The sequence below is a fragment of the Salvia hispanica genome, chromosome 2 (genome assembly GCF_029641045.1).
Source record: "Salvia hispanica isolate PSC_SH4W2 chromosome 2, Shi_PSC_v1, whole genome shotgun sequence".
Lineage (NCBI taxonomy): Eukaryota > Viridiplantae > Streptophyta > Magnoliopsida > Lamiales > Lamiaceae > Salvia > Salvia hispanica.
Window position 1 is genome coordinate 25401804 of NC_142693.1, and position 26716 is coordinate 25428519.

The 26716-nt window shown below is 39.5% G+C and overlaps 1 protein-coding gene, 1 non-coding gene and 1 pseudogene across 2 annotated transcripts; 1 reads left to right on the forward strand and 2 right to left on the reverse strand.

Annotated features, from left to right (window-relative positions):
* Window positions 1-1587: 1587 nt before the first annotated feature.
* Window positions 1588-4302, reverse strand: LOC125190340 (receptor-like protein 49). The gene has a single exon (XM_089064554.1). It carries the CDS (start codon window positions 4263-4265, stop codon window positions 2460-2462), a length of 1806 nt encoding a protein of 601 aa, XP_088920680.1. The 5' UTR covers window positions 4266-4302; the 3' UTR covers window positions 1588-2459.
* A 2410-nt stretch (window positions 4303-6712) lies between these two features.
* On the reverse strand, window positions 6713-9356 carry LOC125194273 (receptor like protein 27-like; annotated as a pseudogene).
* Window positions 9357-20185: 10829 nt separating this feature from the next.
* On the forward strand, window positions 20186-20292 carry LOC148931913 (small nucleolar RNA R71). The gene has a single exon (XR_016136078.1). It is a non-coding gene; the product is annotated as a small nucleolar RNA R71 (small nucleolar RNA).
* The last annotated feature ends 6424 nt before the right edge of the window (window positions 20293-26716 follow it).

Here is a 26716-nt window from a genome sequence, read left to right on the forward strand (position 1 = left end):
ACTTATACAGCAATATTATAAACGCTACACAGCAATATCCAACACGTTAGACAGCAATTTATAGATTGCTGTCTAACGTGTTGGATATTGCTGTTCAAGAAAAATTGCAAGACCAGTACATTGCTGCCCGTCTTTTTTGGGGTTTTTTTTTTTTGCCACGTGACAGCTTATTATTCGTCCACGTGTACAAATGATTGGCTAGGAATGATGGTATGGTGTTATTTTAAGGGGTGGTGGCACCCTAACATGCCCATATATATATATATATATATATATGAGTGCGTTAGGCTCCTTTGCACCCTAAGTGTCCTATTTCCTTCTTAATCTCAGCCCTTGGATCCTTGAATTGGATGGTTGTGATCAATGCATTATTAGTCTATAATGTTGCATTATTAGCCGATGTGCATTATTAGAATGAAAATGTGCATTATTAGTCTATAATGTTGCATTATTAGCCGCTGTGCATTATTAGAATGAAAATGTGCATTATTAAATGAAACGTGGCATTAATCTATTCGTCAGATGACAAAATCGTGGGGCTAGGATTAAGAAGGAAAAAGGACAAAAGATATGAAAAGTATTTGAATACATCCCTATATATATATATATATATATATATATATATATATTAAAATGACAACCCCTCTTAAAATGATAACGTGACAACACTTATACAACAATATTATAAACGCTACACAACAATATTACAAACACTACACGACAATTTATAGATTGCTATATAGTGGTCGGATATTGCTGTTCAAGAAATTGCTGGACAAAGACCAGCATATTGCTGCCCGTCTTTCGTCCACGTGTACAAATGATTGGCTAGAAATGGTGGTATGGTGTTATTTTAAGGGGTGGTGGCACCCTAACATGCCCCTATATATATATATATAGGGATGTATTCAAATCCTTTTCATATCTTTTGTCCTTTTTCCTTCTTAATCCTAGCCCCACAATTTTGTCATCTGATGGTTAGATTAATGCCACGTGTCATTTAATAATGCACATTTTCATTCTAATAATGCACAGCGGCTAATAATGCAACATTATAGACTAATAATACACATTTTCATTCTAATAATGCACAGCGGCTAATAATACAACATTATAGACTAATAATGCATTGATCACAACCATCCAATTCAAGGATCCAAGGGCTGAGATTAAGAAGGAAATAGGACACTTAGGGTGCAAAGGAGCCTAACGCACCCCTATATATATATATATATATATATATGAAAGTGACTATCGCATGTGATGTGAGTCATTATGTCAAAAACAAAAAAATGAAAATAATATAATAATAATACTATATAATGAAAAAAAAATTGAAGAATAAAGTAATTTTTACCCTATACGCATATGCACGTGCAATTATACTTATATTCGTGAAACATAATAATAGCCATCCATTTTTTGTGATTTATCTGAATTCTTAGCATTGATTATGCTTTATATTTTTATTTAATTATAACTATTATTGTGCATTGCAAAGAAGCATATCTAGTCTTATAAAATCTCCAAATTCACACATACACCAACAATTTGATTGATCTATATTTTAAATAAAATATATTTCAAAACACAATCAAACGATGGAATTTTGAGCACACAAATAGAAACACACATTGCTAAAACCAAAGTTCACACACATTATGCTAACTAAGCACAAGCAAAATTACACAATCAACCTCACAGTTGATGTCTCCTAAGCCCATTCCTCCTCTCTTCTCTTCTCTTCTTCTTCTCACTCTTCTTTCATGTCTTGTTCTCCTTCCTCTCTCAAAGAATATCTTGTCAGCAATCTCCTCTATCTTCTCAAAGTATCTTGTTCTTCTCTTCTTCTCTTCTCTTCTTCTTCTCACTCTTCTTTCATGTCTTGTTCTCCTTCCTCTCTCAAAGAATATCTTGTCAGCAATCTCCTCTATCTTCTCAAAGTATCTTTCTCTCAAGCTTCTGCAGCAAAACAGTGTCCACGCAACGCTTCCTATTCCCACAACATAACCAGACGCAGCAAACACATATTCCCACTCAATCTCCTCATCTTTTGATTCTGAATCGTCTGATGGCGATGGATCAGCTGGTGGATGAGGGTTGTTGAAACTCCCGTTGAGTGGGAAACCAGATAACCCCGAGTTTCCTACATATGAATCTGCCGTAAACATTTGAAACTGGCGGCCAGTTGGGATGGGTCCGGTGAGATAATTGTAAGACAGATTCAAGAATGAAAGGAAATCGAGTTTTGTGAGCTCATCAGGTATTCTCCCGGTGAGCTTGTTTGAAGAGAGGTCGAGCGATCCAAGCTCTTTCAAGGCACCCAATGATCTTGGGATTGTATCAGGGAGAGAGTTGTGTGATAAGTTGAGAAGATAGAGTGACCTGAGATTACCAATTGCATCTGGTATTTCTCCTTCAAAATGATTGGAAGAGAAATCAATGGATGTAAAGTCAGGTCAAATCTTCACAAGCTTCACTTCAATTCCTTTGACGGTTATTGTCACCTCATTGCGGTAGAAATTATCGGCAACTAAAAAGTTAGAGTTCGAGCGGTTGAGCCTGCCATGTGTAGGACTCTCAAGCACCATTCCTCTCAAACTTGAGATGTTTAGCAAATTCACATAACCACTGAAATCATTTGAAGATATATCCAGAATTTGAAGATTTGGCCAACTCTTTCGACATCCCAAATCTCCATGGAATCTGTTGGAGCGCAAGACAAGGATGCGCAAGCTCAACGACAACATACAAGGGAAATTATCCTTGAGGTTATTGTTTCCTACATTCATCACCTCTAGATACTTACAATTTGACAGAGACTTAGGAACCCTCCCGCCTACGTTGTTGTAACTAACATCAAAGGTTTGTAGGCCACACTCACTAGGAAATTGATCAGGGATAACACCACTGATTTTGTTTCCCCTAAGATTGAGCACTGTACTCGCAAGATTTTCTTTAATTATGCAAGGAGGTATGCTACCACTCAAGTTATTGAATGACAAGTCGAGAACATGAAGTAAAGATGCATTGCAGAAGGAGGATGGAATCATTCCAGTTAGTCGATTGTTTGCGAGCAAGACAACTGTATAAGTAAAATTTGGAGGGATGGGAGCCTTATTCAAACCTGTTAGAAGATTTGAAGAAAGGTCCAAATAGCTCTTTTCGGTTTCCCAAATCCAAGTAGGAATATCCCCTTGCAAATGATTGTTTTTGAGGTCCAATCTTAACAAATTGGACGCATTTCTAAAATCTGGGAAATCGTCCAAATTGCAAGATGATAGATGAACCTGAATTAAATTGGGATATCCATGGGAACTTGAACTCATGTTGGTTGTGTCAACTGACAGGTTGTTATTAGAAAGACTAAGTTGTGAAAGACTTGTCAGACTTTGAATCTTATTGAGTTTAAAAGTGCCATTAAACAAATTGTCAGAAAGCCAGAGAATGAACATGTTTGGAAGCTGGAAGAAGAAGTTAGGAATAGGGCCTCCAATCCTATTACCACTCAAATCTAGCTTAGAAAGGTTAGAGTGGTCTAAAATGGAAATTTCTCTGATTTGTCCACTGAATTGGTTGTTGGATAGATAAAGAACACCAATAAAAGGTAGGGCGAAAAGATGGTGAGGAATGGTGCCATTCAATAAATTCTGGCTTAAATCTAAACCAAAAAGGTTTGTAAGACCTTGAAAATGCAAGTGAGAAAGTGAGCCCGAAAGATTATTATCACCAAGGTATATCCATTCAATATTCTTGCAGTTATGAAATGTAGGAATTGAACCAGTTAGGAAGTTACTTGTTAAGTATAGTTCAACTAGGTTTGCCAAGTTAGCAAGCGTGGATGGAAATGGTCCCATGACACCAGAATTTGTCATAGAAAGGTGTGCCAAATTCGTGAGACGATGGAATTGGTTAGGAATCTCACTTGTGGTGAAGTCATTGTCTGAGAGGTCAAGCCTCGACAAGTATGTCAACCGGAAAAGGGCTGATGACTCACCTATTCTGCCAGAGACGCCCTCGCTGCTGAGGTCCAAACTGATAACGTGACCCGAGTCATCGCATTCCACGAGCTTCCATTGGCAACAATCACCTGTCTCATTCCAGTTCACCAAACTCTGTGAAATGGAGGAATTGAATTTGAATTCGCTCCTGAGCTCAAGTAACAGCTTTTTTTGATCATTGAGGCACTGGCCGTCGACAAATATTACAAAGAAGAAGAAGAAGAAGAAGAAGAAAAGGAGGCGGAGAAGCAAAGAAACTGGCATCGCAAATTAAAGAAGAGGATATGTATTATGGTTGAGACAATTGAGTTTATACACTTGATTTATACTACCACATGCAAGCATTAAGAGGATATAAATATTTCAAAAAAATACTACAATTATTGGTTTATGGACGTGACAGTCTTCTTCGTTGCTCTCTTGCTTTTCAAAAGCCAATCTATGCTTTCTCTGTAAAAATTATGTTTAAGTGCGTGTTAAAGAAATTATTAAAAAATACCTTCTAGAAATAAATCAAACATAAACAAATTACTAAATCTTTTCAAATTCTAACCACTTATGAAAATAAATAATAAGAATAATACAAACTATATTATAGATTTATGGAGAAAATTAGATGAGATGGAAATGATATGCCTATTATAATGTCTTATCAAATTTATTCTTTATACATATTCCATATTACTACTCATTAAATTTTTCATATTCTTTATATTAATTAAGAATAATAGAAATAAATTTGTCCATTCACTTGGTATGATTTTTTTATGACATAGAAAAACATTCATGGAGAGGAAAGTATATAGTAATTCATAACACATTGGTAGGGGTTGCTCCAAAAGCATTAAAATAAAAAAAAATGGAAATAACGAAAGTCGGGCGTATTGGAAGGATCTGAATATATTTTTTTACAAAGCTTATAAACTTTTTATGAGTAGCATTTCATATTAAATTTTACCAACTTGTAAATCACATATTTCGTGTATAATTTAAAAAATGAAATTATTTGTGAGTCGAATATCGAATTTTGTATTCTAGGAATTAGGAAAAGACTTTCCTCAAGAAATTATTCAAAAAACAAGAAGTATATATATGAAGAAAATGTTAAAAGCATATCACAATTTGATTGAGAGACTACTGGTTTGATTGATTCTTTAAAAATAAAAAAATTACAATGGTAGGCCAACGCGCCGATAACCTTTTTTCTACCCATCTTACACGCTTTGCTTTTCTCATATATTAGGGATAAATCAATATAAATCACATACTTTAATTTAATTTGGATAACTTTTATAAGATTTAAAAATGAAATATTAGGATGTTTTAATTTTGGCCAATCATATCACATGGTTGAATTTTGGGTGAAAGCATTGGTGACATGGCCGTTATAATTTCTGACGTTGGCAAATTACTAAATAAATTATGAAATATTTTAAGGAATGTCAATTATAAAGTATATTTAATTTCCCTTCTCACATAAAATAAATCTTTTAAATCTGCTACGTGGTATAATCTAAGCAGTTGATCACCCTAATCTAATAATTCTAGTTGTCATTAATTTTGATATAAGAATAATTAAGTTTTAATTTGATCCGCTCTTCCTATTTGTAAATTGTAGCAATCTAATTTGCAGATACGCAAAAAATTTCACAAATTGATTGTGTTAAAAAATGGGCCAATTGTCTTTAATTAAATTATTTGGGCCCAGCCCAGTAATATACTCTCCCGTAAAGTGGGCCCTTTCTTGGCCCATGGAAGTGGATCGAACTAGGCCGTGTTTGGTGGGCTTTATGTATGTTTGATGGGCCAATTGTCTTATTTATCTTAAGATTTTTTTCATTAATCTTATAATTTTAATTTTACATTCATATGTATGATGAAGAAAGAGAAATGGCATGCTTCAACTTAAGGATAATATATTTTGAGTGTATATAAAGTCATGATTAATTTGATGATACAGCTTTAATTTAATAATCATTCGTCCACTTATAAGGTACTACCATTTTATCCTATTCACAAGACCTTGCAAAATTTCAACCTTCGACAATATTAAATGTTGATTTTTGCACATATAAACGCCTAAGTAATCAATAAAATTTTGTCTATAACCACTGAATTAGTCTGTCATTTTCCATTACATAAACATAAAAACAAGATACACTACATTTAAATAAGTTGGTCAACACCTTTCAACCATCAAACTCAATCCAAAATACTTATCCGAAAACCCATGGGACCACCACATCATCTATCAATTTATTAAATCAGGCCTGCCTAAATCTTGTGAAACCTTAAAGACATGGCTCAGCCCGATTCAAAAATCAAGCCCACTCATCAGACTAAAATATATTAATAGATATTTTTAATTCAAAAGAAGATTCATTTTGTGGCATCTTTTGAATAGGGTTTGGGGTTTGTTTTAATAGCAGATGAGATATTTGTTTTGGCAATATTTGTCATGTTATTGCGATGACCCGAATCCTCCAAACGTTTTATTGTTTGAATTATGCATCATCTTTTTGAGTTTATTTCCTATTGACTATCGTAGACTAACAAAAGCATAATTCAACCCAAATCAAAATAAGACTTATCCCAAGCCCATAAGACAACCAAATAATTTATCAAGTTAGGTCTAATCTTATAAAAACTCAAAATTGGCACACACAAAAACAAAATCAATTTGTTCGATCTAAATAAAATAAGATATGGAGTACTACAAAAACATTATCATATGATTAATGATAGAAGTTTGGAGCACACAAAAGTTCACACCACACATTATGCTAATCAAACACAAGCCAAATTACACAGTAAACCTTTACTGATGATATCTCCTAAGCCCATTCCTCCTTTCTTCTCTTCTCTTCTTCTCTTCTTCTCTTCTATTCTTCTTTCATGTCTTTTTCTCCTCCCTCTCTCATAAAATATCTTGTCAGCAACCTCTTCTATCTTCTCAAAGTATCTTTCTCTCAAGCTTCTGCAACATAACAGTGTCCATGCGCCGCTTCCTAATCCCACAACATAACCAAGTGCAGCAAACACGTATTCCCACTCAATCTCCTCATCTTTTGGTTCCGAATCCTCTGATTGACCAGGTGGATGAGGGTCGTTGAAACTTCCATTGAGTGGGTAACCAGATAACCCCGGATTTCCTTCAAATGAACTTGCCGGAAACGTTTGAAACTGAGTGCTAGTTGGGATCATTCCACTGAGATGATTGTATGACAAGTTCAAAACTGAAAGGAAAGTGAGTGTGGCAAGTTCCTCTGGTATTCTTCCGGTGAGCTTGTTTGAAGAGAGGTCGAGCGACCCAAGCTCTTTCATGGCACCCAATGATCTTGGGATTGCATCAGTGAGAGAGTTGTGTGATAAGTTGAGAAGATAGAGTGAGCTAAGATTACCAATTGCATCTGGTAGTTCTCCTTCAAAATGATTGGAAGTCAAATCGATGGATGTAAAGTCAGGCCAAATCTTCACAAGCTTCACCTCAAGTCCTTTGACAGTTAATGTCACCTCATTGCGGTAGAAACTACTGGCAACTAAAAAGTTAGAGTTGAGCGGTTGAGCCTACCCTGTGTAGGACTTTGTAGCACCATTCCTCTCAAACTTGAGATGTTTAGCAAATTTAGACGACCACTGAAATTGTTTGAAGATATATCCAGAATTTGAAGATTTGGCCAACCCTTACGACATCTCAAGTCTCCATAGAATCTGTTGGAGCGCAAGACAAGGATGCGCAAGCCCAACGACAACATGCAAGGGAATGTATCCTTGAAATTGTTGTTTCCAACATTCATCACCAATAAATTCTTACAATTTCCCAGAGACATAGGAACCTCCCCGACTAAGCTATTGTTACTAACATCAAAGGTTTGTAGGCTACACTCACTCGAAAATTGATCAGGGATAACACCACTGACTTTGTTTCCCCTAAGATTAAGCACTTGCCTAGTGTTGACTAGGCAAGGAGGTATGCTACCACTCAAGTTATTAAATGACAAGTCGAGAACACTGAGTGAAGATGCTATGCATATAGAGGATGGAATCACTCCAGTTAATCGATTGTTGGTGAGCAAGAAAATAGAATCACTGAAATTTGGAGTGATGAGAGGCATTTTCAAACCTGTAAGAAGATTAAAAGAAAGGTCCAAATAGTACAATTCAATTTCCCAAATCCAACCAGGTACCTCCCCTCGCAAACGATTGTTTGAGAGGTCCAAACTAAGCAAATTGGATGCATTTCTAAGATTTGGGAAATCGTACAAATTGCAAGATGACATGAATAACACCATTAAATTGGGATATCCATGCGAACTTGAACTCATGTTGGTTGTGTCAACCGACAAGTTGTTGTCAGAAAGAGTAAGTTGCCCAAGTCTTGTAAGCTTTGAATCTTATTGAGTCTAAAAGTGCCATTGAACAAGTTGTCCGAAAGCATGAGAACGTTGATGAAGCTGGAAGAAGAAGTTAGGAATAGGACCTCCAATCCTATTACCACTCAAATCCAGCCGAAAAAGGTTAGAGTCTACAATGGAAATATCTTTGATTTGTCCAATGAATTGGTTCTTGGATAGATGAAGATAGTTAATTGAAGGGAGGACAAAAAGATGGTGAGGAATGGTTCCATTCAATGAATTGTGGCTTAAATCTATAAGGGAGAGGTTTGTAAGACCTTGAAAATGCAAGTGAGAAAGTGAGCCCATTAGATTATTATGACTAAGGTCAATCCATTCAAGATTCTTGCAGTAATGAAATGAAGGAATTGGACCAGTTAGGAAGTTACTTGATAAGTGGAGTTCGACTAGCTCTGTTAGGTTGCCCAACGTGGATGGAATTGCTCCCATGAAACCAGAACTTGACAAATCAAGGGATGCCAAATTCGGGAGGCGATGGAATTGGTTAGGAATCTCAGTTGTGGTGAAGTCATTGTCCGAGAGGTCAAGGCTCGACAAGTATGTCAACCGGAAAAGGGCTGATGACTCACCGATTCTGCCTGACATGCCGTGGGAGGGGAAGATCAAACTGATAACGTGCCCCGAGCCATCACATTCAATGCCGGACCATTTGCAACAATCACCTGTCTCATTCCAATTCATAGTTGGAATGGAATTATTGAATTTGAATTCACAACAACCACCTGTCTCATTCCAATTCACCAAAATCTGTGAAATGGAAGAATTGAATTTGAATTCACTTCTGAGCTCAAGTAAAAACTTTTTTTGATCATCGAGGCATTGGCCATCGACAAATATTATGAAGAAGACGAAGAAGAAAAAGAGGCGGAGAAGCGAAGAAACTGCCATTGCCATTGATAAGAAGAGGATGTATGTTAATATTATGGTGGAATTGCTCCCATAGACACTTGCTTTACACTAATTCATAAGTAAACAAAAGCAAAATTAATAAGTCAAAATTGTGCACTTGCTTTTCAAAAGCAAAATTAGAAAACTATTAAAAATAAGGCTATTAGTCTTTCAAGTCAACTCTTGAAGTCTATGTTGATAGTTTACACCATATGTTGCATTGGCCTACCATGTGGAAAATTGAACAAATAGTAAATCACATTGTGTCTAAAATCAATTTGAAAGACAAAGACGAAGACTTTGAAATTATCACTAAATTAAAAGGTTACTGGTAACAAATATTTCTAATTCAAGTAAACAAATCCAAACTCCACTCAGATGGATAATAAAAAGTTAGTACATTTAAGTTTTAATTGTTTACCTAAATTTCGATATTTACTTCAACTTCACAAATTTTACTGTTGCACTTACACAAAAATTGTGCCCGGATCCATGTGCCTAAATCTTGTGAAACCTCAAAGACATGGCTCGGCCCAATCCAAAAGTCAAGCCTACTCATCAGACTAAAATATATCACTAGATATTTTTTCATTCAAAATTGAAATATTGGTATTTATATTTTTTTTAAGCAAAATATTTTTCTGAACAGAAGAAAAATAATGATTCATATATATATATATATAGGGGTGCGTTAGGCTCCTTTGGACCCTAAGTGTCCTATTTTCTTCTTAATCTCAGCCCTTGGATCTTTACATTGGATGGTTGTGATCAATGCATTATTAGCCGTTGTGCATTATTAGAATGAAAATGTGCATTATTAGTCTATAATGTTGCATTATTAGCCGCTGTGCATTATTAGAATGAAAATGTGCATTATTAAATGACACGTGACATTAATCTAACCGTCAGATGACAAAATCGTGGGGCTAGGATTAAGAAGGAAAAAGGACAAAAGATATGAAAAGGATTTGAATACATCCCTATATATATATATATATATATATATATATATATATATAGGGTGCCACCATAGTTAAAATAACATCATACCACCAATATCCACCCTTAGATCCGGAAATCCAACGCTCAAGATTTAATTTCGTGAACAGAATTGAGATTGCTGTCTAGTGTATACCGAATTGCAGTCCGGGTCATTTTAGTCATTTCAATTAGATTCAAATTAGGGTTACCCCCAAATTCGCCTTCATTCTCCCAATTCGCCTCTCTCTCTCCCCAACTCTTCTCTCTCTCCCCGACTGCACCTCTAGATCGCCGAATCTCCAAATCTCCGATCAAAATCTCATCCCGCCGCCTCCACCTATAAATCCCACCGCCTCCGCCTCTACACCGTGTAACTTCAATTTCCAGCCACGACTACACCGTGAATCGCGCGATTTAGGGCTAATTTCTGGAATTCCGAACGCCTACAATAAGTAAACGGTGAAAACAGTTCACAAGGTATGTTAATTGGATTCCATTTAGGGTTGAACGAAATAGGTTTCCAGAATGTTACTTTGTTGTGAATGCAGATTTATGTATGTATATTATTCATTCAATTGATGCCTTGTTTAATGTTTCGATCTGAGGTTTTAGTCTGTTTTTGGTGATTTTCGAAATTTTATAGCTATTTGCTTCATGTATAAGGGTTTTTTAACACATTGTGACGGACTATTGTGATTTTTTATCTATTGGATTAAGTATTGTTGTACTCGAAGTGAATTGCTGATTTGGTGATTTGCTTAGTTAGTGATTTGCTTGTATTAATGTATAGAAGGGGTTATGTTACTGCATGATTCATTTTGTGGATGATTTGTATGTTATTGGTTTAATGAATGGCAAGAAAAAGAACAAAATCACAGATAGAAGAGGAAGAATCTAGAGGGGATACAAGTGAAGCTGAAACTAGACCTAATAATGAAAATATGAATGAGGAAGAAGTGGAAACTGAAACAAGCACGAGAATAAACACGAATGAAGAAATAAGAGGACCTGGAGGTGAAGGTATTGTGAAAAATCTTGCAGTATTACTTGTTATATATTGCAGTGGGTCATTTATAATAATAATGCAGTCTTATTTGATATATATTGCAGTAGTCCATTTAGAATACTGCATCATGATCTTGCAGTTTTCCATATTTACACAATTGATTTGGATTATATGACAGATCTTTGTCTGACAAAATTAATCTATATGAGTTAGTGCAAGTAACAAAATAGATAACAGTCTTTACTGTATAGATTAGATGAACTTTTGCTAATTTTAAATTATGTTTAAAGTGATATTAGTTATAGCAATTATTGATAATGCATACCTAAATCATGACATGATTAGATACTTATCATTCTACTAGTTAAAATGAGGGACCAACAAATAAGATAATTTATGTCATATTGTTGTGTTACTTCTTATACATTGCAGTGCAACATTTAAAATAATGCAGTCTTGTTTGTTATAGATTGCAGTGCACCATTTAGGATAATGCATCATCTTGCTGTTTTGCATGCTATATTGCTTTATTTAATGGTATATATTGATGTATTGCTTGTTATACATTGCAGTGCATCATTTAGAATAATGCATCATCATCTTGCAGTATTTGTTGTTCTATATTGCAGTCCATCATTTATAATAATGTAGTATTGAAATATTTTTTTTTTGGTAGTTTTGATAAGATTAAACAAGGGTGTGAATGCCTTGCTATTCAGATTAAAGCCAGAAATATTTGGAAATACCATGGAGTATCTAAATGGAAAGCAAAAAAGGGATATAATTGACCTGGGGTTTGGGGCACTTCTGAATTTCAAGTTAAATTTCATACCTCCAAAACTGGGATTCTGGGTTGCATCATATTTCAATCCCATTGCTTGTGGGTTACCTATAGGAGGGCCAGGGACAGAATGCAGGCACATCGACGAAGTTGATGTGCATCTGACGCTTGGCCTTCCTAAAGGAAAAATCGTATTGAACGGAAACTCCGGAAGCATGATTTGTCGTGGATGGAAGCCGTTGCAAAGTCTCTTAAAAAACGAAGGAAAAATATATATGTTGATGACATTGCCATACTGATGTTGAATGAGGTAGATGGTGGTGACCAATTCAAGAGACTGTTCTTGGTGCTCATGGAATACTGTTTTATAGAGACCCCAGCAGATGGACCTGTTATCCCAAAGATCCTACATATCTTGGATGATTTGTCAATCATCCATGAATACAATTGGTGTGAATACGTCATCAATGTTCTGTTAGATGTGCATAACAGATGGCTGAACTCCTCTAGCAGATACTACACTGGTCCAATAGTTTTCCTTATTGTAAGCGTAACTTTCTTAAAAAAAAATTTAAAAAAATGCATATACTAAAGTTTTTTATGCTTCTGTATGTCAGGGATGTTATGTGGACAGGATGATAGTAGGAAGAAGAACAGTTGAACGACGTTTCCCATCAATTAACATGTGGGAGTTGGAGGCGTTAAAAGCAAGAGAAGCCCTAGAGATCAATGCTGGTGGATTTGGGTTGGGTTACTATGATGACAGAATGCCACAACAACTTGTTGATGATGACAAAGCATTAATCTGAGCGCAAGAGCAACAAATCTTGGATGAGGTGAATGATATGGCCGGTCCTTCAACTTCAGCAGAAACAAAGCAGCAACACAACGAGGAAATAGAAGCAAGGAAATTTACTGCTGATGTCTATCGTGCTGGAAATCTTTTGGCTGATGGAATATTCAAGTTTGCTGCTACGTTACATGCACCACCAGAGCACATACTTGAAATGAATAGTTTTAAGGTAGCATCTGCAGCGGGGTTGATAATGCTGACTAATGGAAAGAGAGAGAAGAGACGGATGAAAACAAAAGATCAAGTTGAAACACTTGCTCAAAATTTGGATGACGAGGATCTGCAGAATCCTGACTGGCTGGCAGCAATCGAAAAAATGATGAGTGCTCTAGATAAAAAAATTGAATTGGAAAATTATATGCCTAATTGGAATCTCTTTGATGGTGATGACAGTCAAGTAAGTTTTTCTTATTGATAACAATATGTGGTTTATATATATTGTATTTGAAATTTCACTACACTTTTGCAATGGTTTTATGGATATGCAGAATGTGCAAGCACAAGGTGGCCAGTTCGAGAGGTGAGAAATCACCTGTTGCAGATCAAAGTCGTGGAAAGAAAAAGATGGGTGATGCAACTGAAGCAAGGAAGGAGCCTTCACAGGCTACGTTCCCATCGAGTCCAGCTGCAGCTTGATGCACTTTTTATTTGCACTATAAATACCTGCAAGTATACAGAGTAGGTATAGTATAGCAAAAGGTTAGTACCGGGTATCGAACACGGGGAAGATGTACACAAAGTGTCTATCTTCTACTAGAACTCAATTACTATCTGGAGAAACAAGAATTTTTGGAAACTTTTGAAAACAGTAAATATTAAAAACAGTAAACAACTAAATGCAAGCAAATCACGGAGAGAAAAGTATAGATATAAGGGGAATTCCAGGGATGTGCTTTCACTTTTGTGGTTATACAAATTCCAAACTACAATACCCTAGCACAGTTAATACTTTGAAAGGACGAGTCACCTAGCTTATGCTCATGCGATACAAACGTTGATTACTAACATTAGGGTTGTCAATCCTAACACGTAACTCCAAAAAGCTCCTAAGATCCTTGAAAAGTCCTCACTCTCAATTAACAGTGCCGTTTTAAAGGAAGCTAACTGTAGTGTCTACTAAGTGGATCTAACTCGCTAGAACTCTGTCACAGTTATGAAGCAAGTTGTATTGAATCATACATAATGGTGTCACTCAATTATGAAGCATCATGATTAACTTAGGGAAGAAACAAAGTAAAAACAAAACGGATATTAAATAGAAAACGGAATTGTATAAACAAAGTTGCTACTAACACATCCCTAGAATCCTATGAGTTTAGTTACACATGACTGAATAAACTAAAAACATAGATTGAAGGGAAAACAATTTGAACATAAAACTAAAGCAAATAAAACCCGTAGGTTGAATCCTTGTCGTTCTTGATGTTCTTGAAATCCTTCTTCAACTCCTTGCACAATTGAAGTACTCTAGCTTTTGATCTCTATGAATGTGTTCTTGTTGTGTGTCCAAAAAAAAAACTCCTTTTTTGATGAAGCTTGAGGTCCTATTTATAGGGGAAGATTATTCCTCATCATAGAAGGAAAAGATCTGCAAAATTTGGTAAATCTTGGAGCAAATCTAGGGCTGGTCGGATTCGCCGCCTTTCTCCGGCAGGCCGCCGCACCTTGGCCGGCGGTCGCCGCGTTGGAGTCCAGAGATTCTGACCCTTCGGTGGCGGACCGCCACATGTCCTCCGGCGGTCGCCGGGCGAGACTCTTCTCCTAGCATAAATTTCCGAGGCGGGCCGCCACATAGCTCTGACCGCTGGGCGCCGGCGGTCGCCATACAACTTCGCGGCGGTCGCTGGTCGCCGTCTGACTCCAGATTTCCAGACTATGCGTTTTTACTCCCCTTTTCGGCTCAAATATGCACATTTCTCACAAAACATGTCAAAATACCAAAATGTATAGAATATGCAAATAATGGACATGTAGAGTGATTTTGATAACAAAAACGGACCAAATAATGGCCTTAAAACAGTGCAAAATCCGGGCGTATCAACTCCCCCAAACTTACATTTTTGTTTGTCCTCGAACAAAACACTAAAGAAACAAGAATAGACGCACGGAATGCACAAGGACTAGACGTCATAATTGCCTCAAAAGATGAAAGAATAGATTAAGCATGGATTAACACAATCAAATCAAGCAAGGCTTAATAGTGCACTTTCATTACTAACTCGTGGAACACCTTGAATTCAAGCACTCACATGTGGCAAACTTCCAAAGATGGGAAGTGTTCTTTCTCTCACTCTCAAAGTGTATAAAGGTAAAGTGTAAATCACTCAAATCATGCATCATGCAAAGTTTACCATAGGCTTGCTCACAACTTGTACTTTCTTAATATTAAGCACACTACTTTTTATACTTTCCTCCTTATCTCTCCAATTCCTTTACAAAAGAAGATAACAAAAACTATACTAACCCAAAGAATTGTCCTCCCATTTATTTTGGCTTCCAAAGAAAAGGCTCAAAGCCTCAAAATTGGCTCCAAAGGAAAAATTTGAGAGGGTCGAAAATTTTGGATATAAAAGTAGCTAAGAAAAGATGGCCTAACATCCTCCTAAATCAACTTAAACACTATGTAAACTTAGGCAGACTAGGAGCAAGTTCTAGAAACATATACATGCATACAGATAAATCACACAGGAAAGAATTTAAGGCTCAAATCTCACAAGGTAAAAGCACGATTCAAGGCGAACAAGCAATTCGCTAATTATGCACCTTTTCACCCAACCATCATATCAAAACGTTAAGCCACACTTAAACATAGATGAAATATAATATCATTGGCAACTCGGTCTAATGTGTCCCTAAGCATGCGTGTTTCTAAGTTCTTCATGTTATGTTCATGACATGGATTCATGAAAACATTTTTAGAACACAAAAATCTCCTACGGGTTTTTGGAAAATTAAAGCAAAAACAAACTAACAACAAAAAGAAAACCCTAAACTCACGGTCCACCACTTCATCCCCCCAAACTTATTTACAACAAAGTGTAAAATAAGTTTGTAGAGTCGGTAGGGACGTAAGTATACTACTGAAAAAAAAGGTACCCTGAAAAATTTCGCGTAGAGGTTGAGCGGGGCGAAAATTCGAAGAATTTCGAAAAATCGCGCTGGAAAATTGTGCCCAGGTGGCGGTCCGCCGCAGCTGTTCGGGGGTCGCCGCACGTCAAAGATGCTTTCCAGCGTTCAGGTGGCGGACCGCCGCAGAGCTTGCGGCGGTCGCCACGGAGAGGTCAGAACCTGCGAAAATTTTTGCAAAGCACAAAATTAAACCAAAACCAAAAATACTTAAAATTAAAGCAAAAATTGTTAAATCAAGGAAATAAATCGTCTCAAAAACATCCAAAAACATGGTACAAATGCTCATTTAAAGTCATCAAGCTTGACTTCTTCAATCTTGAGGAGGTGGAGGGAAACGGGCGCTAAGATCCTCGAAAGCTCCAACGAGGTACGTGATATCACTCCTCATTGTCTCTCGTTCCTCTCTAGCTTCGGCGGCCATCCTTCGGAGCTCTTCATATTGTTGACGCCGATGAACGTCTTCCAAACGTTGTTGCTCCCAAAATCTTTGCTCCGCCGTGCGCCAATCGCCTTGAGCCGTCCACCCTTGGCGGTTGTAGGCATTCTCCGCTTGTTGCTCCGCCCATCGATTGTCCCAAGTGTTGGACATGTTTTGCATATAGGACAAAATTTCTCCTAATTGGGCGGAGGTGTTGACTTGAAACTCCTCTTCCGGATTTGGCCTCCCGCGGCGGCGGTTCGCTCTTGTCCGGCGGCGATGTCCTTCCACTTCCTCTTCTTCTTCTTCCTCTTCTCGTCGTGGTTGGGATTGCGGTGGTGGCGGTGCTGCACTCCTTTGAGCTTGTGAATGCTCCGCGCCTTCTTCATAGTTATCAATGGCATCAAATGCGGAATCCTCATCGGGCTCAAATTGAGGAATGCGAGAGGGAATGTTCCTCTTTCTAAATTCCCCATTGACGGGGTTAGCCTCGATAGCTCTCCGGTGGGCGGGTGTGTCGAGCTTCCAATTGGCTTGGTTTGCCCAAACATCGACCTTGGTCAATTGCGGGAGTGGAACGGGAAAGTGATCCCCCGCTACTTGCATAAAATACCCTTGACCCCAATGATCGGTCTTCAAAAGCCCCACCGAAAATAACACCTCATAAGTGATAAACTTTTCTCCACCATCCTCCGTCATACCGGCAAAAGAGACCCCCAAATGTTCGCCAATTGCCGTAATCAATCCCCCACAACAGATGACGCCCCCGTCTTTCTTCGTGATCCTATCCGCATAGTAAGTAAAGAGGGTCCCATAATCGATTCCCTTCTTGTTGAGTAGGCACCACATCACGTTGAGCTCCGTTTGGGAGACACTTCCCCCATCGATACGAGCAAACATAAGCTGAGTCATAGCACGATGGAGGTACCTCAAGACGGGGTTGCGAATTGATGAAGACTTGGCATAGCCCGCTGCATGCTCTTGCTCATTTGTCATCGCCCCCCAAACCTCTGAAAATTCATATTCATTGTCCTCTTCGGGGTTGGGGTCGAAGCAATGGAAGATCCCACTAAGTTCTTCCATGGTGAGCGAGTGCCAACGGTTCCCTAGGCAGAAATCGATGCTAAGTGGAAAATTTTGGCGGCGATCCTTAGTAACCTTTAGCGAGCTTAGGAACTCGAGAGTATACTTTCGAAACGATGGCCACTTCCTTTGGAACATGTAGACGAGGCCATTCCCATCACCCACGTCGCACAACTTCCAAAAATCCTCCATGATCCCCAAAGTTTGGAGAGGGAAATCGTGGGGATATCTAGAAGGTGCCGTTTCTCGGGCCGACACTTTCTTCCACATAGCCTTTTGCTCTTCCGTGGCAAGGCTAATGCCAAAGTTCTTTGCATTCTCCGGTTTCCCTTTTGATCCCATTATCCTTTTATGGTGGAAATCCCGTCTCTGGACTGCGTGTGGCGACCGCCGCGTCTCTCGTGGCGGGCCGCCACACGGGCCTTCGTAAACAGCAATCCTGGCGGGCTGCCGCGGCCCGTGCAGCGGTTACTCTGGCCCGCCCTAAGCCCGATCCTTCCTGCACATGTTAACACACGTGTGGCGACCGCCGTGCTTTAAGTGCGGCGACCGCCAAAATTTTTTTTTTTTTTTTTTACAGAACATAAAAAAAAACGAGAAAATAAATAAAAAAAAAAATAAAAGAAAATTGGGTTGCCTCCTAATAAGCGCTTTTGTTAAAGTCGTTAGCTCGACTTGAAGTGGCCCACTAGTTGGGCGGATCAATAACTCGAGTGTTGAAAATTGGCATAGGGAGCAATTTGGTCCCTAGCTTCTTCCACCACTTGTACTTCCCCTCTTTCGTTTTGATGACGTATATCTCGGGGTCCTCTTTGGGTGTTTTCTTTCTCTTCTGTTTCTTCTTCTGTGGAGCAGATGTAGAAGAATTAGCATCACCCTTTTTAGAAGAGTGTCTTACCTCTTTGATAATGTAGATAGTGGAGGTAGAAGGATCCTCCGCTTCAAAGGGATCTTTGGACTTGGTCAAGTCGGTAGCCATGACTGCTCTGCACTGTTGTTCCATTTTTGCCCGCTTTGCCTCCTCAAACTTTAGCATCTCGCTCTCGATCTTATAGGTGGATTGACCATGATTATCACTGATTGTGATCTCGCCACGACCTACATCAATCAAAGCTTTGCAAGTGGCAAGAAAATCTCTCCCTAAGATTAGAGGGACGTTCTTGTCTACTTTCATGTCGAGCACAATAAAGTCGGCAGAAAAAATAAAATCATCGACTTTAACTAAGACATCCTCAATCATACCTACAGTCTTGATGGATGAGTTATCGGCCAATCTGAGTGTTACATCTGAAGATTTGAGTGGCCCGATGTTGAGCTTTTCGTAGTACTTCAGTGGCATGAGATTGATTGACGATCCTAAGTCGCACAGTGCTTTGTCAACCTTCCCTTCTCCAATTCGGCACCTAATGATGAACTGGCCCGGATCTCTTTGCTTTACTGCCCGTTCCTTTTGGATGATCTCGCTGCAATGATGCGGTAGCTTAAGGTCGGCTTTTTTTTTCCTCATTACCGCCTCCCTTAGTAGCTTCGCATACTTTGGTATTTCCTGCAACGATTCAACAAGTGGAATGTTAGTATGGACTTTGCAAAACATGTTAAGGAATTGCTTGAACTGCTCTTCAAGCTTGAACTTCCTCTTTGGCTGAAAAGGGAGTACAATCCCGTTGTGCCGCACAAGCTCCTGCTTAGTGGACGATTCTGCCGTCTCAGTGGCGGGCCGCTGCGGGGTGTGCGGCGGTCCGCCGGCGACTGGGCAGTCCTGCGTGGTTGACTCTGCCGTCTCAGTGGCGGGCCGCTGCGGGGTGTGCGGCGGTCCGCCGGCAACTGGGCAGTCCCCAGATTTCTGCTTTGCCACCCACTTCTTGTTAATATCATCCACTCTTGCTGCTGCCTTTGCTCTATCCTCATCTAACTTCTTCTGAATTTGCTCCATTTGAGTGGTAATATTGGTTACAGCTGCCGAGATTGTGTTCATTCCTTGCTCGAGGTTGTTTATCCTTGCTTCGACCACTCCAATCTTGGTGTCATTAATCTTCCTATCTTGCGTAATTACCTCCAAAATCTTCGTGATTCCTTGTTCATACTTGTCTTCCTTCTTCATCGGCTCAACCACTCCTCCTTTGCTAACATTAAATCCTGCAGGGGGTTGCAAGTAATTATTGTTAGAATAAGAAAGATTTGGGTGCGGACGGTTCCCATTATAATTATTGAAATTACCGCCCCCCTGATTAGGGCGATTATTGTTATTGTAGTTTCTGGGACCGCCTCCTTGCACGTAGTTGATTTCTTCCACAGTTGATATGGCAGTTTCGGGTGCCTTGACCGCCACTATGGAAGTTGCCGGAATTGGATCTTCCTTCCTCGAGATGTCCATTTGATCAATCCTGACTCTAAGTTCTGCTAACTCCTTAGCAAAAGAACTTTCTTCGGCCTCTTCTATGGCTGCTACTCTTCTCGTGGCATGCCTTTCCTTCGACCACCCCCGACTGTTGGTGGTGAACTCCTCGATCACCGCCATGGCATCCTCTCCTGTCTTTCTTAGAAATCCTCCATTTGCCCCTGAATCAAGCATAGCACATATTTTTTCATTAAATCCATTATAGAGGATTCCTACCTGATGGTCTATGGAAAAACCATGGTTTGGGCACTTTCGAAGAAGAGCTTTGAAACGAGCAAATGCCTCATAGAGGGGCTCGTCATGGCCTTGTGTGAACTGAAAGATCTCACTTTTGAGCTTCAAAATAGTGTCTGGCGGGTAGTATTTGTCGAGGAAGGTAGCTACGATGTCCTTCCATGTGGAGACCTTTTCTGGTGGCATACACTCAAACCACTCCTTAGCAGAATCAATCAATGAGAATGGAAAAAGTCTTACCCGTATGGCATCGTCGTCGACACCATTTAATTTCAGAGTGTTTGCGATTTCCACGAATTTGGAGAGATGGCGGTTAGCATCTTCAGTCGCCCTACCTGCAAAAGGAGTTTGCTCGACCCTTTGGATAAGGGGCATGCGTAACTCAAAATTGTTAGCATCAATACGAGGGCCGTTAGGAAAAGTGATCATATTCCCATGATTGAACATGTTCATCACAGGTAATGTTTCTCTGTTCTTCTTTTCCATGGCTTCTCGGGCTGCTCTCTCCGCATCTCTCTCATCCATCAGCAACTTCACCATCTCCTGCAGCTTCTCAATATCTGTTCGGTCACCCATTGTTCCTGATCCTTTTTCACTTCTTATTATTCTACGAGTTCTTTCAAGTTCTAAATCAAGCGGCTCTAAGATGTACTTCCCAGAACGCGTTCGCATACAAAACCTGCAAGACTCGAAAACAAAAAAAAAATAAAACAAAAAGCAATAAAAATCCAAAGTAGTAAAATTATCGTTTGAAGATATCACTCCAAAGTGAATTGTCTTCCCCGGCAGCGGCGCCAAAAACTTGATGCACTTTTTATTTGCACTATAAATACCTGCAAGTATACAGAGTAGGTATAGTATAGCAAAAGGTTAGTACCGGGTATCGAACACGGGGAAGATGTACACAAAGTGTCTATCTTCTACTAGAACTCAATTACTATCTGGAGAAACAAGAATTTTTGGAAACTTTTGAAAACAGTAAATATTAAAAACAGTAAACAACTAAATGCAAGCAAATCACGGAGAGAAAAGTATAGAGATAAGGGGAATTCCAGGGATGTGCTTTCACTTTTATGGTTATACAAATTCCAAACTACAATACCCTAGCACAGTTAATACTTTGAAAGGACGAGTCACCTAGCTTATGCTCATGCGATACAAACGTTGATTACTAACATTAGGGTTGTCAATCCTAACACGTAACTCCAAAAAGCTCCTAAGACCCTTGAAAAGTCCTCACTCTCAATTAACAGTGCCGTTTTAAAGGAAGCTAACTGTAGTGTCTACTAAGTGGATCTAACTCGCTAGAACTCTGTCACAGTTATGAAGCAAGTTGTATTGAATCATACATAATTGTGTCACTCAATTATGAAGCATCATGATTAACTTAGGGAAGAAACAAAGTATAAACAAAACGGATATTAAATAGAAAACGGAATTGTATAACCAAAGTTGCTACTAACACATCCCTAGAATCCTATGAGTTTAGTTACACATGACTGAATAAACTAAAAACATAGATTGAAGGGAAAACAATTTGAACATAAAACTAAAGCAAATAAAACCCGTAGGTTGAATCCTTGTCGTTCTTGATGTTCTTGAAATCCTTCTCCAACTCCTTGCACAATTGAAGTACTCTAGCTTTTGATCTCTATGAATGTTGCAAGTAGTCACTCTCTTTCTCTATGAATGTGTTCTTGTTGTGTGAAAAAACTCCTTTTGATGAAGCTTGAGGTCCTATTTATAGGGGAAGATTATTCCTCATCATAGAAGGAAAAGATCTTCAAAGTTTGGTAAATCTTGGAGCAAATCTAGGGCTGGTCGGATTCGCCGCCTTTCTCCGGCGGGCCGCCGCACCTTGGCCGGCGGTCGCCGCGTTGGAGTCCAGAGGCTCTGACCCTTCGGTGGCGGACCGCCACATGTCCTCCGGTGGTCGCCGGGCGAGACTCTTCTCCTAGCGTAAATTTCCGAGGCGGGCCGCCACATAGCTCTGACCGCCGGGCGCCGGCGGTCGCCGTACAACTTCGCGGCGGTCGCTGGTCGCCGTCTGACTCCAGATTTCCAGACTATGCGTTTTTACTCCCCGTTTCGGCTCAAATATGCACATTTCTCACAAAACACGTCAAAATACCAAAATGTATAGAATATGCAAATAATGGACATGTAGAGTGATTTTGATAACAAAAACGGACCAAATAATGGCCTTGAAAAAAACAGTGCAAAATCCGGGCGTATCAACTCCCCCAAACTTACATTTTTGTTTGTCCTCGAACAAAACACTAAAGACACAAGAATAGATGCACGGAATGCACAAGGACTAGACGTCATAATTGCCTCAAAAGATGAAAGAATAGATTAAGCATGGATTAACACAATCAAATCAAGCAAGGCTTAATAGTGCACTTTCATTACTAACTCGTGGAACACCTTGAATTCAAGCACTCACATGTGGCAAACTTCCAAAGATGGGAAGTGTTCTTTCTCTCACTCTCAAAGTGTATAAAGGTAAAGTGTAAATCACTCAAATCATGCATCATGCAAAGTTTACCATAGGCTTGCTCAAAGTCTAATCCCTCCTCTACTCAATGTGATTAAGCATCAAAAGTCCGAAAGGTCTTTCTTTTCGGTTGTAACGTAGGCTCTTTGGTAGGTGAGGAATATTTGGCTAAAAAGTGACTCAAATATAAAAATATCCCAAGTAGAGTTAAGATGACTCCACTTTTCTAAAACTTAAGGCACTTCTAACACTTTATTTTTCTCCTTCAATTTACTCTCAATCCTTTGATTTTATTTTCTTTTCACAACCTTTCACACAATTTTTTTTCTTTTTTTTTTTCTCTTTTTTTTTTTTTTTTTTTACACATCCTTTCTTTTTTTTTTCTAAGATCAAGCACATATTTGGAATTTTTCTCAATTTCACAACTTGTACTTTCTTAATATTAAGCACACTACTTTTTATACTTTCCTCCTTATCTCTCTAATTCTTTTATAAAAGAAGATAACAAAAACTATACTAACCCAAGGAATTGTCCCCCCATTTATTTTGGCTTCCAAAGAAAAGGCTCAAAGCCTCAAAATTGGCTCCAAAGGAAAAATTTGAGAGGGTCGAAAATTTTGGATATAAAAGTAGCTAAGAAAAGACGGCCTAACATCCTCCTAAATCAACTTAAACACTATGTAAACTTAGGCAGACTAGGAGCAAGTTCTAGAAACATATACATGCATACAGATAAATCACACAGGAAAGAATTTAAGGCTCAAATCTCACAAGGTAAAAGCACGATTCAAGGCGAACAAGCAATTCACTAATTATGCATCATTTCACCCAACCGTCATATCAAAACGTTAAGCCACACTTAAACATAGATGGAATATAATATCATTGGCAACTCGGTCTAATGTGTCCCTAAGCATGCGTGTTTCTAAGTTCTTCATGTTATGTTCATGACATGGATTCAAGAAAACATTTTTAGAACACAAAAATCTCCTACGGGTTTTTGGAAAATTAAAGCAAAAACAAACTAACAACAAAAAGAAAACCCTAAACTCACGATCCACCACTTCATCCCCCCAAACTTATTTACAACAAAGTGTAAAATAAGTTTGTAGAGTCGGTAGGGACGTAAGTATACTACTGAAAAAAAACGTACCCTGAAAAATTTCGCGTAGAGGTTGAGCGGGGCGAAAATTCGAAGAATTTCGAAAAATCGCGCTGGAAAATTGTGCCCAGGTGGCGGTCCGCCGCAGCTGTTCGGGGGTCGCCGCACGTCAAAGATGCTTTCCAGCGTTCAGGTGGCGGACCGCCGCAGAGCTTGCGGCGGTCGCCACGGAGAGGTCAGAACCTGCGAAAATTTTTGCAAAGCACAAAATTAAACCAAAACCAAAAATACTTAAAATTAAAGCAAAAATTGTTAAAACAAGGAAATAAATCGTCTCAAAAATATCCAAAGACATGGTACAAATGCTCATTTAAAGTCATCGAGCTTGACTTCTTCAATCTTGAGGAGGTGGAGGGAAACGGGCGCTAAGATCCTCGAAAGCTCCAACGAGGTACGTGATATCACTCCTCATTGTCTCTCGTTCCTCTCTAGCTTCGGCGGCCATCCTTCGGAGCTCTTTATATTGTTGACGCCGATGAACGTCTTCCAAACGTTGTTGCTCCCAAAATTCTTGCTCCGCCGTGCGCCAATCGCCTTGAGCCGTCCACCCTTGGCGGTTGTAGGCATTCTCCGCTTGTTGCTCCGCCCATCGATTGTCCCAAGCGTTGGACATGTTTTGCATATAGGACAAAATTTCTCCTAATTGGGCGGAGGTGATGACTTGAAACTCCTCTTCTGGATTTGGCCTCTCGCGGCGGCGGTTCGCTCTTGTCCGGCGGCGATGTCCTTCCACTTCCTCTTCTTCTTCCTCTTCTCGTCGTGGTTGGGATTGCGGTGGTGGCGGTGCTGCACTCCTTTGAGCTTGTGAATGCTCCGCGCCTTCTTCATAGTTATCAATGGCATCAAATGCGAAATCCTCATCGGGCTCAAATTGAGGAATACGAGAGGGAATGTTCCTCTTTCTAAATTCCTCATTGACGGGGTTAGCCTCGATAGCTCTCCGGTGGGCGGGTGTGTCGAGCTTCCAATTGGCTTGGTTTGCCCAAACATCGACCTTGGTCAATTGCGGGAGTGGAACGGGAAAGTGATCCCCCGCTACTTGCATAAAATACCCTTGACCCCAATGATCGGTCTTCAAAAGCCCCACTGAAAATAGCACCTCATAAGTGATAAACTTTTCTCCACCATCCTCCGTCATACCGGCAAAAGAGACCCCCAAATGTTCGCCAATTGCTGTAATCAATCCCCCACAACAAATGACGCCCCCTTCTTTCTTCGTGATCCTATCCACATAGTAAGTAAAGAGGGTCCCATAATCGATTCCCTTCTTGTTGAGTAGGCACCACATCACGTTGAGCTCCGTTTGGGAGACACTTCCCCCATCGATACGAGCAAACATAAGCTGAGTCATAGCACGATGGAGGTACCTCAAGACGGGGTTGCGAATTGATGAAGACTTGGCATAGCCCGCTGCATGCTCTTGCTCATTTGTCATCGCCCCCCAAACCTCGGAAAATTCATATTCATTGTCCTCTTCGGGGTTGGGGTCGAAGCAATGGAAGATCCCACTAAGCTCTTCCATGGTGAGCGAGTGCCAACGGTTCCCTAGGCGGAAATCGATGCTAAGTGGAAAATTTTGGCGGCGATCCTTAGTAACCTTTAGCGAGCTGAGGAACTCGAGAGTATACTTTCGAAACGATGGCCACTTCCTTTGGAACATGTAGACGAGGCCATTCCCATCACCCACGTCGCACAACTTCCAAAAATCCTCCATGATCCCCAAAGTTTGGAGAGGGAAATCGTGGGGATATCTAGAAGGTGCCGTTTCTCGGGCCGACACTTTCTTCCACATAGCCTTTTGCTCTTCCGTGGCAAGGCTAATGCCAAAGTTCTTTGCATTCTCCGGTTTCCCTGTTGATCCCATTATCCTACAAAAGAAATTACACTCTTAAAAGAGCATCAACAAGTAGGAGATCAAAAGTTCCCCCAAACTTGCATTCAACCAAGTAAAAATCAAGAGATAAGAACTTATATGCAAGCTTGGGTAAAATAGCATCCTAATTTTTAGCATAATAACATTTTAAGCAAAAACAACCAAATTAGGACACAAAAAATCATCCCCCAACGTGAATTCATCCCCCATGCAGAGACGTATCAACCAAATATCCATAAAAACCAACAATCTCTACAAAATCACAAATATTGCAATTCATGGAAGTAATAATAGCCTCACAATGCTATGAACATGATTGCTACTTTTAAACTCTAAAAACCAAGAGAGAATCATCATTCACAACTTAATAATCACCAACCAAGCAAATTTTAAACCATAGAATTCAAAAATTCATACACATAATCATCCCCCATAATGAATTAAGAGATTCTACTGAACAATTCACCCAAAATAAAGCACAATCCATGGAAGAAGTAAAGAAAAACCCAGAAATTGAGTTAGGATTCATACCTTTTTGTGGAGAGAATTTGTAAAAGAAGAACTCTAGACTTTGAGAGAATTGAGAGAATGATAGTGTGGGTGTGTGAATTTGGTGATTTATATAGGTGGGGGTTGTGTGCAGGGAAGGAATTTGAGAAGGAATGTGAAAAGGAATGGAAAACATACCTTTTATGGTGGAAATCCCGCCTCTGGACTGCGTGTGGCGACCGCCCCGTCTCTCGTGGCGGGCCGCCACACGGGCCTTCGTAAACAGCAATCCTGGCGGGCCGCCGCGGCCCGTGCAGCGGTTACTCTGGCCCGCCCTAAGCCTGCCCTAGGCCTGATCCTTCCTGCACATGTTAACACACGTGTGGCGACCGCCGTGCTTTAAGTGCGGCGACCGCCACCAATTTTTTTTTTTTTTTTTTAACAGAACATAAAAAAAACGAGAAAATAAAAAAAGTAAAAGAAAATTGGGTTGCCTCCCAATAAGCGC